This window comes from Haliaeetus albicilla, chromosome 2 (genome assembly GCF_947461875.1).
Source record: "Haliaeetus albicilla chromosome 2, bHalAlb1.1, whole genome shotgun sequence".
NCBI lineage: Eukaryota > Metazoa > Chordata > Aves > Accipitriformes > Accipitridae > Haliaeetus > Haliaeetus albicilla.
In genome coordinates, this window is record NC_091484.1 from 743,880 (window position 1) to 756,454 (window position 12,575).

Here is a 12,575-nt window from a genome sequence, read left to right on the forward strand (position 1 = left end):
AGGATTATAAAGTGGAGGGGGCAGCAAGGTCTCCAGCAGCCAGTGGGAAGGGCTGGGGCAGGATCGCCAGGGCAGGATGCTCCTGCAGACGAGGGCAGACCACCCCTGCAGGCACTTTCGAAGAGGTGCTGCCCTAGCAGGTCTGTGGCCAAGCCACTGCACTGGTCTCAGGGCACTGCTGGGCTCACAGCCCAGTTTGCTAGCCGAGTGAAGGTCTCCTTCCCAGACAAGCCTTGGGAGATGTTTCAACATGGGCAGTAATATGTGAATGTTGTGTAAAATGCATTGAATTGTCTAACGTGTGGGCCCCTCACTCATGAAATAAATATATAAACTGTATCTAACAAGACAAATATAATGAAGGCGTCATAAAAAAGAGGCAGCTCTGGTATAAATTCTTGCTGGTAGAGCTGTATGTCTGAAAGGTGGATTATAGAACTGCAGTTTGGAAGATTGAATGGCCCATAAACATTTTCATATTTCATTAGCCGATTAATGGACGGCTTTTTTCTTTTTCGGGGGGGACACACACACATGACTTTGCTGATTCTAAGCAGAAATTGTAGGAAGCAAATGAAAGCAGCTGATGAAACCTTTCCGGGGGCCTGTCCCGTTATGGATTGTCCCAATTAATGCCCGTGCTGCTCTCTGTCAAGATGCATTCTGCCTGTCCAGTTACTGTTAATAGATTTCTCATAAGTGGCTGGATTGTAAAAACCTCATAACTCAGTTTAATGCCACCGATAAAATTATCTCTGGACGTCTGGCCTGGATTCCAGTCAGCTCCTGGTCTGTGGGGAGCTGCTGTTTACCCTTTCTTTTCCTAATTTCAAACAGTGTCTTAATTAGAAAACGAAGCGGAGATTGCCTACAAAAGCGTCTTCCACAGAGTCTGTTTTTCATCCTGAACATGGGCCTGATTTGCCACATTCTCCTGCAGGCTTTGCTCAGGTGGGGGGCTCTGGGTGTGATGTTGTGATGGGTTGACTCCCCTGTTACCTTGCCACGTAAAGCCAATACAGATGTGCAGTGAGTACGTGAGCTCTCAGGCAGGGAGACTTGCCAGCACCGACTGCCCAGAAAATGGAGGGTGGCTGTGGCTGGGACAGAGCAGGCAGATAAGGATGGGCTTTGGGCAGCTGGCTGGGTAGATGGGGATAGATGCTGGTGGTGAGCTGCCTTTACACCCCAGTCTGCTGTGCAGCTTGGGGGAGGTGATGCCATGCTGCCAGGGTCCTGGGTCCTTGCCCACAGGGAAGCCTCTTTTTTTTGGACCACTGTTGAATTGTCCTTCCCTTTTCCATCATCTCCTAACCTCATAGTGGTGGGGTTTGTCCCTTGGTTTGTGGTGTGGGTGGGTGCTGGCAGGATTTGTGATCTGCCGAGCGCATGGTGGCATAGGCAGGACTGAAGTTCCAGTTTATTGGGCCTTCCTCCATGCACAGGCATTGTTCAGTAGTGCTCTGTGCCGCTCTCCGGTCCAGCAGTAGCAGAGGGAACAGATGGGCATCATGCAGTGTCCATGGGCACCTTGTGCAGGGGCTCCACAGCCATGCAGTCTCAGCCGTGGGGGCACAAGCATGGCCCCAGCCTGCTCCCACCCTCTCCCTCTTTCCCTGGCAGATCCACTCGGACTCGGATGAGGGGGACGGCTCCATCAAGTACACTATCTCCGGGGAGGGCGCAGGGACTATCTTCCTCATCGATGAGATCACAGGTGACATCCATGCCACCGAGCGCCTGGACCGGGAGCAGAAAACCTTCTACACGCTGCGGGCTCAGGCCCGCGACCGGCAGACGGACCAGCTGCTGGAGCCTGAGTCAGAGTTCATCATCAAGGTGCAGGACATCAATGACAGTGAGCCACGCTTCCTGGAGGGGCCCTACATCGGCAGTGTGGCTGAGCTGTCTCCCATCGGTAGGTCTCCTGGGTGGGAGGAGGTGGGGTGGGAAACCTGCGCCTCTCTCCTGTCAAACCTTGAGCCTGCTGTACCCTGCAAAACTGCCTGCAAATCCCAGGGATTCCAGCTGAGATCAGAGCTAGGGAGCCAAAAGGGAAAAATAAATAAGGTGGCTTAAGGAAAACAAGTGAATAAATCCTCTGAGCTGATTGCCAGCCTGTGGCTGAGCGCTCAGTCTCAGCCCTAAGCTGTGCCCTGGAGACAGGTCGTGGCGGTGCCAGCTGCCCACTGTGCATTTACCCTGGGTTTGCACAGCCCCCTCGCTCCCAAATGCTGAGGGGGATGGACTGAGCCTTTGCGTGCCGGGGGGCTCACGGCTGCCTGTGGTTCAGATTAGCCTGAGTAGTGTTTCTCTCTGGCTGCCTGTGCCCCAGCCCCTCCTCAGGCCATCCTCTGTGATTCTTTGCTGCTCTCCAGAGCCCTGTGGCTGCCCAGCCATCCCCCTGTGCATCCCCACGCAGCACTGCCGAGCCCCTCTCACCCGGCTTCTGGCCTTCCTGTGAGGGGCCAGGCGTTGTTGGCTGAGACTGGGGAATTCACGTCCCCTGTGACAGGAGTATGGCTTCCCTGAGTTACCATTAGCCTGCCCATCCCCTTGCCACCAGGCATCTTTTAAGTCCATAGGTGATCGGCTTTGCTGAAGTGCTGATGGCCAGGCTGGGACGTGTGCCAGGAGGCTGCATGAGTCCATCCCCGCAGGCATGGCGGAGCAGGGCAGTGAGCTTTGCGCTCACCTGAATGTCAGGAGGGGAACAGGGACGTGATGCGTGAGCTGCAGTATTGCTGCCCTAGCTCTCTGTGCTGGCCCGATGGTGGGTTGCCATGCTGCTGAGCACAGCTCGAGTCCAGGGAGAGCGGCTGGCTTGCTGCACTGCCCAGAATGTCACACCGTTCCCCATCTGCATTGGGCTATCTGTTATCCCCCATTGACTAGCCAGAGCGCGTAGCAGATTGCACCTGCCGGCATGTGCTGCGAGCAGGGGACTATAAATCACTGTTCTCCAACGGCTGCATCAAGGTAGAAGACGGCCTGCAAAAGACTGACATCAAAGATAAGGCAGGTCCCCAACATTGTCAGCAAGGGATGAGTCAGCAAAGGGGAGAGTGACAGTGCCAGGAAGGCAGTGAGCTCCCAGGGGGAGAGCACCGGGGCCGGAGGGGGGGTCCAGGGCTGGGGGACCAGGGCCGAGTCGCAGGAGGGGCTCGGCAGGTCAGGCGAAACACTGGGTGCTGCTGGGCTTGTGCAGGCTGAAGAGGCTGGCTGGCTGAAGAGGCGTCCTGGAAGCGGAGTACAGGGGATGGTGCTTGGGCCTCAGGACAGAGCTGTGGCTCTCCACGGTTAATGTGCAGCATATGGTGAGACTGGTGCATGGCCTCCAGCAGGTACAGATGTGCAGGAACTGCCCACACCAGAGGAGCTGCTGCTGCCTGGATTTCTGTTGACGGATGGAGAACAAGCTCTCCTGAGGCATCCAAGCTCTCCTTCCTCTTCCATTTACCTGCACAAATCCTTTCCCGAGTCAGAGAGTGACCCCTTGAACTACAGCCATGTGCTCCTGGAGAAATGAAAGACAACACGTGGGCAGCAAAGCAGGAGGCATCCTGTTCCCAAAGGGAAGAAAGAAATTAAATTAATCTATTTTGCTTGAACAACATTTAAAAAGGAAGGAATTCTCGACTCTGAGTACTAGACAAGGATCCCAGTTCTTTGAAAATCACTAACAATTATGGAGCTGCCTGATCAGACTGATGTGAACAAGACATATCAAAGGAGACAGTTTCTATGCGAAATTGGAGATCAGAGGCAGAAAGAAACACTGTTTCACAACATGAAAGGAGGCGATTCCTGCAAATTAAAATACTCAGAAGTTTAAAGTAAAGAGAAGTGCTGTGAATGGCGTGGGCTGTGCTTCCAAGCTGCATGCTCAGAGTGGGGAGCTGGAGCCAAGAGCCTGTTCTGCTTCCCAGGCTGATGTCTGTCTGTCTACCTGCGACAGCTTTGGAGCTTTCTGTAGCCTGGCCATCCCAGGGACCGTAAGGGCTCCTCTGTAGCAGCCTAGCCCCGGAGATGGCCCAGCTAACAGGGCAGGGAGAGCTTCACACAGCATCAAGCAGTACTGCCGCATGGTCCCCTGCAGTATGAATGCAGAGCTGGAGGGTACCCACATGCTGCCGCTGCTGCAAGTCCCCAGCTCCCTCCCAGTTCTCCCTCGGCTTACCAATGCTTTGCCCAGGAACAGATAGCACGAAGAACAGGATGGACACATCCTGAGAAAGCATAAGCAAGCAAGCCTGAGAAGTAGCTTTCTCCTCAACCCTCTGGGGTTCAGCAGCTGCCCTGCTCCTCCACTGTGGCCCTGGTGTGGACAGAGAGGGAGATGGGGCTGGTCATGGACCTGGTGTGTAAAGTTCAGCTCCTGCTGCTGTAGGAAGGGCTGAGGATGCAGGACATAGGATGCTGCCTGGGTCAGGGAGGTGAGGTTCAGGACTTTCTTATGGGAAATACCCTGCCAGGGTCTTTGTGTGGGAGTGCTCCTTTTGTGGCATCAAGGCCAGATGCAGCTGTGATCATGGCCTTTTCTGTGATTGCTATTGGTAGTGATGTTTGCTGTCTCTGAGCTGGACAGATAATCTCCCCTAGACCTGAGGGGTATTTTTATAAGAGTGAATGGGGAGCATGCCTTGCTGCCTTCCTGAGTGTGGATGGACGTGATCCTCTGTACTGGCCAAGCAGGGGTAGGAAGGCTGGGCAGCTTGGGGAGAACTTGGATTGGCTATTAATACATCAAGATGAAGGTCAAAGCCTGGGGACCTGCTGGCAAACATGCCTGGTGTCGGCTCCATTTGGGTGCAGATGTTTTCCCGGATCACCAGTGTTTCGGTTCAGCTGTGCTCTCTGCTGGGGAAGGGGCTGGGTTGGGGCCACCCCAGGGGGCAAGGCTACTCTCCAGCTTGGAGCTTGTTTGTAGGGAGCTGCTCATTCCCTGTCTCTGCTGCTCTGCAGCCCAGCCTGAAAAATGAAGGGTGGCCTCCTCCTCCTTCTTCTCGTGCTCCTGCCTTCCCAGACCTTGCTGGGGTTTGTGCTTGGGGCCACCCAAGTGGGTGGTTTTTCTTCTCACTCATGGCAGCTATCAGCTGCAGCTCTCCATTCCCTGCCAAAAACATAGTCCCAGCTCCCGGAGGTGCGTACCTTCCTGGGGCATAAAGAGGAATAAAACAAATACGGTCAGATCCGCTCTGTGACAGCAGGAGCAGATCAAAGGACATTATTTGCATAATGAAGGAGTACTAATTGGGAGGGAAAGTCATTTGATTTCCTAGTGTCTAAGAGGGAATAACAAATGAGAGAACTGCACAAACTCTCACAGAGTAGCTGGGAGTCCTTTGCAACACACCTGCCCCTTGCTCTGAGCTGGGGCCAGGACAGCACATTTTGTAGTGACAGCATACATGCTGCTTGAGACTGTAAGACTAAGTCGGGATGGACTACAGGTCTCTTTGTTCCAGGATCTTGTCTTGACAGTGGCCAAAGTGCATGCTTACAGAAGAGGAGGAACAGCGCACACAGCATGTGTGACGCTCCTCTTAATATTCTCCCAGCCAGCAACCAGTTTCAGCTTGGGGATTTCTTCAGCTGTGGGTGGTTTCTGTGGGTTTAGTCAGCTTCAGCCTCGGTCTTCCATGAACTCATCCAGACTCACTGTAAACCTCTGCAAAGGGAAAGCAAAAGGGGTTGCTATTGCTATCTGATGGATCAAAAATGGCAGATGAAAGATGGTCAGGAAGGTAAGGCCAGAGTCTGGGATTTGTAAGGGGCAGAGGTGGTGCTTGGAGCTAACCCCAGCCCAGAGACCCAGGCTGAGCATGTGCTATGCCCCTGGAGAAGTCAGTGTTTTCTACACACAGAGCACAGACCTGAGGCTGGCGCTGAGCTCCTGCACTTAGAGGAAGCGCACCCAAAACGGAAGCTGACCCAACAGTTTTACCTGGGCCCCCTTGGCATGGCAGGACCAGCTGCGAGAGCAGACTTCACATGACTTATCTTTAGAAAGCTTATCTGGTCTGGGGCTGCTGGAGCATCAGGAGAAAGAGCACAGCTGCTGAGGACCGTTTTGCAGACAGCTGGGCACAGAGCCATGGAATGGCGCTGTCGGGGCGCAGAGGAGGCAGGTTTGACCTCGTGCTGTGTGAGGCTGGCAGGGAGGGCAGCTGGAGCTGCAGCAGGGCAGAGGGCTCTCCCTGCTCAGCCCCCCAGAGGGAGCAGAGCCTTGTCCTGCCTCAGGGCTGGCAGCAGCTGCTGGGTGCAATGTGCTGGGTCCACCTGGGCTGAAGAAGGCAGGGGCTGGTGGTGCTGCCTGGGACTGTTTCTGCTAACTCCCCCTGTGCCCGCCACCAGGTCAGGACGGCCGACTGCCACGCATGCATGTGAGCTAGCCAAGGAGCAGTCTGTCTGCAGGATGAGGGCCTGAGCGGCAGTCCCTGTTCCAGCCCCTCTGCTGTCCTGTCACCTCAAGAAGAAACTGGGGGCTAAGAGCTTGCAGGCTGCTCTCTGCTGGTACCTGAGGCTCGGCCTCTGTGGGTACCCCAGTGCAGATCACTCCAAAATGCCTGAGTTGAGCAGAGTCTAGTACCAAAGGAAGAGACCTGCAGAAGAAGGTAGGGTGGGACCCAGCTAACTGCCTGGGAACTGCAGGAGCTTCATCTTGTAACAGGAGATGCTAAAATTAGCTGTATTTTGGGCTCCTTTCCTGAGCTCCCTGGGGTCTGCTTAACAGCTGTCTGCTGCACACAGGCATGAGCCCAAATCCAGCACACAGTGCCTCCTGCAAGACAACTCTGTTGGTTGCACAGAGTGTGTGTTGCTGCCCAGAGCTCGCTTCTGGGCTGTTTGGGGAGCATGCAGAGCCTGGAGTGAGGGACATGCTGGGAAACGTGCATCCTTTCATCAGAACATCACTCCACGGTGCATTTTGCACTCCTTATTTCTCTGTGTAGTACCAAGTCCAGATTAGAGATGATTTGGCTGTAAAGACGGAAACTTGGGGTCAAGCCCTGACTCTAGCACAAAGCTGGCTGAATGCAGAAGTAATTATTGTGAAGAGAAATTGTTTAATCTCCACACTGGAAGCAGAGAAAAATACTTTAACATGCAGCCAGAACACTTGCAGGCAGTCTGATCTTTTTTTTTTTTTTTTCCTTGATAGAAAGTGCTTAAAACACTTGTGTGCATCTGGAAGCTGTTGGGGCAGCAAGTAGCTGGGAGCTGGGGCTTGCCCTGCCTGTTGGTCCTCAGTAAGACCACCTCTTCCCCTTCCCCACTGCACTCTTGGTCACGGTGCAAGCCCTGAGCCCTCTGCCCTGCACATCTGAGCACCTGCTACACCCTCTCATCCAGTCTGCATGTGCTAAGCCCCACAGGGAACCTGTGCCCCCTAATTTAATGCTTTGGTTTGCTCCCCAAGACACCACGTTCACCTGCTTGGTGCCACGGGCTGGGGTGCAATGGGTTTCTCTGGCCAGACACCCTAAAGGATGTTTCCATAGTTGTGTTTGAACGATTCCACCACAGCCAGGTTAGCTCCCTCAGGCTTGTCCTGCGGGGCGTGAGGGCTGTGCAGTAAATCTCCTCTGGGTCGGATTTGGCTTTCTACCAAGTCAGGATGTTTCTGAGATTGCAAGAAACTCACTTCTGCTCCAGTAATTTTCAAGCTCTGGTTTATTTTCTTCCCTGATGTCCTGCCTGCTTGTTTCTGGAGTGCATCAGCCACTGTGTGTGTTGGGGCAAGACGAAAGCTGTAAATTGCATTGTTTATAAAATCTTAGCTGCCCCCTGCCCCCACAGCAACCAGGTCCCTGAGATGGGAGTGCTGCACTCTGGCATCAGTCCAGGGCATGTGGCTTTGCATGACAAAGCTCTCCTCTCGGGGTCCTTTATATTCTGCAGGGCTGAACTGACCCTGTGCTGTCCTGAAGCTGGCTGGATCTGCACAGAAGGGTGCTCTAAGCAGGGGTAGAGAGTTGTCCTTTGGGCTCAGTCTGAGCTGGAGGTGCAGGCTGCATCCGCAGAGCTGGTCTGGAGAGCGGCTGGAAGCTCCTACCCCTACCAGGGAAGGATGAAGGCTGCCATGAGGATGGGCAGTCAAATTTAGCAAGTGTTGGCTTTTCCTGCTACCCGTTTGCCTCTTTGCAGGCCTGGAGCCTGGCTGTACTTCTGTCCCTGGGGAAGTGACAGGTCCTGTCGGCTTGCTTGTGGATTCAGCACAGGGCCTCTTTACTCTTGGATGTGTTTAGAGTTTGCCTGTCAACATTTCTTTTAGCTAAACATGTTTGGAGCGAGTGGCATAGTAAGTGTTCTGGAGCCATTAGCTTTCTGTGTGCAGGCGGATGACACCTCCCAGGATGGCTGAAACTGGCCCCAGAGGCTCTGGGTCCTGCAGGGAAGGTGGTGACGGATGCTAGGACAGGTCTGCATTAGTATTCCAGAGGCGTTCTGCAGAGCCCTGTCCATCCGAGCCAAGGTGCTCCGGGCTGAGCTGCTGTTTGCCAGGCCAGCCGCGAGGACCGCTCTGCGCGGCAGCGTGCCGCGGCGGGGGCAGCTGCGGGGGGCTGCTCTCTGCGCTCGCGGCCGCAGCAGGAAAGGACCTTGCGGAGAAACAGCTCCTTCATCCCCCAGCTCCGGGGGGCATCGCCAGGTGCCTTTCGGTGCTGGGTGCCGGCGGCCCCTCTCTGCGCTGCTGATCCCGGCTCCACGCTGGGCGCAGCAGAGACGGGATTAATCTCCCTGGCCTGCGGAGCTGAGGGCTGGCTGATGTCCCTGGCGGGTCTCCAGGACGGCTCAGGGTGCGGAATGGGGACAGCCCAGGCAGGGCTTGTGGAGCTGGAGGATGGCTGGTGGCCAAGGTCTGTGTCCCCTCCCGCACCCAGCCTGCGGGCACTGGGTCAGCCGGGTACTCTGCGGCCCCAGCATGGGCTGTGGGGGAGGATTGTTCTGGAAGGGAGGGTCTTGGCCCCCTTTTCCTCTGGGGGGAAATGCAGTTCGTTTGATCTGCTGTGCCAGATTGCGCCTTTGAAGCGGGAGAGTAAGAGATGGACTCGACTTGTTAATTTTTATGTAAAGTTGTTGGTTTCCTCTGGTTCTGTGGGGTTAGCTGGCCGGGGGAGGAACCGAGGTCTTTACCTTGTTTTACATGTCTAATTATCTCTCTGGATATAAGTTCAGGCTTCCTGGTTATGGGAGCTGGGTTATGCAGTATGTGATGGATGTTTACATTTTATTTATTGTATCTTTTATGGCTAAGGCACATGCCAGAAAACTAAACAAAAGCCATACATGCTGTAGTTGCTGTGGGCAGTGCCATGCTTGGAGAGAAGGTACTAATGTCAGAGCAGGGGTGGGAGCTGGTGTTCCTAGGCTTGTCTCCACAGGAAGGAGAGGATCAGGTTTAGCTGGAATTCAAGACCTATGTTCTTCACATTGAAAGAGAGGGGGAGGGAGGGATGGAAAAGTGATGAGTGGGGGTTAAGAGAAGATGCTTGAAAGTTGGACTTCTAGATTCCTGATATCCTATAGGTGACCTTGAGCAGGCTGCATTGCATCTTTGCAGACTAGAAGTCAAGGCACAAAGCAGGGTTCATGTTCCCTAGCTGCCTGTTGTTGCTCTTCTGTTAATGAGATGCTATGGGAGCAGGTGAGGAAAGGCAGAACCTTCATCACCTTCAGGGTTGCTGGCTGCAGCATAAGGGCAGTATGCCATGATCCTGCTGCCTCTGAGCTGAAGGTGCCTTGCTGCAATGCTCCTCATGCTGCTTGGTTTCCTCCTGCACTAGAGTGGAAAGTGCTGGCCCCAAACGTAAGGCTCATGCCTGGGACCTGGCAGCCTGGATCTGCCACTCCGCAGTCCTGTTGCTCCAGTGCTTGGGAGCACCCAGCAGCCAGAGGCAGCCCTGTGGGCCAGGAGCCTTCTGTGCTGCCTCTGGAAAACTGAGAGCAGTAACCCACCTGGCTTGTCCAGGGCATGGCTTAAAATGGAGAAACAAAACCCACCTCTGGGTGGGCATGGATCCTGTCTTCCCATTAGACACTGGCACTGATGCAGTTTTGCAATGTTCAGGTAAATACTGGAACACAAGGAGTATAGCTGTTTGTCTGAGAGAGATGGATGAGCTGGTGAATTATACAATTGAGTGAATGCATCTGGGGAGAAGCAGCATCAGATGCAGAGCCTGATGCAAACTTTTATTGGCTAGCCCCCCTCTTTAATGATCACTGGGCTGGCACCCGTGGGGTGACAGCACTGAGATGGCTGGGATGGAGGGTCGTGGCATAGTCCTTGGGGCACCAGCTCTGTCTGCATGCATGCAGTCCTGACACAGGTTATATTGTATACAGGCGAAGTGCAGGCAAATAACTCTGGGTTCGTGTACATGTGGGTGACTTTTTGATCTCCTAACCCTTTGCCTCTGAGGTGCCTAGGCAAGACCAAGTGGTTCTTGGAGTGTGGGGTGTTTGTGCAAGGTCAACAGGTTCTGCCTGTGGTGATAATGGGTGCAGGAGTGGGTGCTGCTGTGGACACTGGGCATGGACTCTCAGCTGGTTGCTGCCAGGCTGGGCACAGAAGGAGCCCTACCTGTTGCCAGGGGAAGGTGCTGCTTTTTGTGATTCTCGGACTTTGGCACCTCTGGCATCCCTAGCAGGGCTTCTCTGCTGCAGCTGGGAGAGGGATGCTTGGAGACCCCGGTGCCATGTACTTTCCCTTCTCTGATCCCTTCCTTCTCAGCTTTCTGAGCAGAAGCTTCCCAAGGGGACATGCCAGAGTGCCCAAGGGGATGTGCAGGTGCTGGTGTGGGGTGATCTCCTTCGGTCACATGTGGTGAAAGAGTTGTGTGATGGCACACAGGGGCAGGAGGAGGCAGGACAGACCCTTTCAAAGAAACACAGCAATAGTATTTCTTAAACAGTTGTTTGCGAGGCAGGGAGGCAGTGTCGCTGTGGTGTAATCTGGACGTGGCTGGCAGGGATGCACCATAACTTCACTGGAGACAGCAAAGCATAAATAAGTCGACTTGAACTAGCTTGTTGCTGAAGACCGATGAGGGGGATTCTCATGTTATCAGCAGAGCTGCAGCTCTAAGAAGACGGCCAGGGAGAATGAAAAGCAACCATGGTAACTGCTCATTTTCTTCAGTGAACACCCTTTTCAGGAGATCAGAAGCAAACTGGACTGGGGGGAGCATGTGCATCCTAGCTGCTCACAGCAGCATTGCTATTTCTGCTGTCTTGTCTCCTGCCCGAATCCAGGCTGGGTTGGTGCAGAAGCACCCTGGCTGCCTGGCTTGCCTGCAAGCTGTGGGCTTGTGGCCTTCTGACAGGGGAAGAGGAAGGCACCACGGAGTGGAGCTCCTCATCCTCAATCTGGATGGTTCCAGCTCCATTTCTGCCTACCGTGACGTGGGAATAGAGGCTGCTTCTGGCTTTGTGTGTACCCCGCTGTTTAGGCATGTAATGGGTCTAGACTCAGATGCTGACAACTAGTAGTAAGTCTGGCTCTGGGTTATTCCTGACATGGGTCTAGCCAAGACCACCCTGTGAGATTGTCTTTGCAGCATGTGGATGGATGCGCTGCAGAACAGAAGGGTTTCTGGACCAGAGTGTGGTACCTCTCGTCCTCAGCTGGTGGCACAGCAGCCCTAAAGAGGTGTGTGAAGCAGAGCAGAACTGCTGGATGCAGCAGTGTGAGCTGTGAAATGCTCTCTCCTGGCCCTTTCAGTTTGGGCTGGTCTTGTGCCCTGGAGTCACCTCTGAAGCAAAACCTACCTTTTAACTGTGTATTGGGTTTGCATTGCAAGGTTTTGGTGGCAGGGGGGCTACAGGGGTGGCTTCTGTGAGGAGCTGCTAGAAGCTTTCCCTATGTCTGATAAGAGCCAGTGCCAGCTGGCTCCAAGACGGACCTGCCACTGGCCAAGGCCAAGCCAAGCAGTGACGGTGGTAGTGCCTCTGGGATAACATTAAGAAGAAAAAAAAGCTGCCTGTGCAACAAGAAAACTGCAGCCAGAGAGCGGATTGAGAATATGTGAGAGAAACAACTCTGCAGATGCCAAGGTCAGTGAAGAAGGAGAGGAAGGACGTGCTCCAGGTGGCGGAGCAGAGGTTCCCCTGCAGCCTGTGGTGAAGACCATGGTGAGGCAGGCTGTCCCCCTGCAGCCCATGGAGGTCCATGGTGGAGCAGACATCCAACTGCAGCCCTGAGGAGATAGATGCCCAAAGGAGGCTGTGACCCCATGGGAAGCCTGCACTGGAGCAGGCTCCTGGCAGGACCTGTGGACCTATGGAGAGAGAGGCCCACACTGGAGCAGGTTTGCTGGCAGGACTTCTGACCCCATGGGAGACCCACGCTGGAGCAGTCTGTGCCTGAAGGACTGCAGCCTGTGGAAGGGACCCACACTGGAGCAGTTAGTGAAGAACTGCAGCCTGTGAGAAGGACCCAAAGGGGGAGAGGAGTGATAGAGCAGCTTTGGTGGGCACCTGGCATCCAGCCAGGGTCAACCCACCACAGACTTGCAGTCATTGCTGAGGGATCTTGTCCATTATAAAGGCTTCTCTGTCACCCTTGTCAG

The 12,575-nt window shown here is 54.4% G+C and overlaps 1 protein-coding gene across 7 annotated transcripts in view; it reads left to right on the plus strand.

The window, feature by feature from the left end:
• The window catches only part of CDH22 (cadherin 22), an 88,896-nt gene that overhangs the window by 32,595 nt on the left and 43,726 nt on the right, over nucleotides 1–12,575 (plus strand). For 6 of the 7 annotated variants that reach the window (XM_069800700.1, XM_069800709.1, XM_069800676.1 and 3 more), the window contains exon 3: nucleotides 1,624–1,918. The exons of the other annotated variant lie outside the window; for it this stretch is intronic. In XM_069800700.1, the coding sequence (XP_069656801.1) occupies nucleotides 1,624–1,918 (295 nt within the window). The remainder of the gene's footprint in view (nucleotides 1–1,623; nucleotides 1,919–12,575) is intronic. 7 annotated transcript variants of the gene reach the window in all.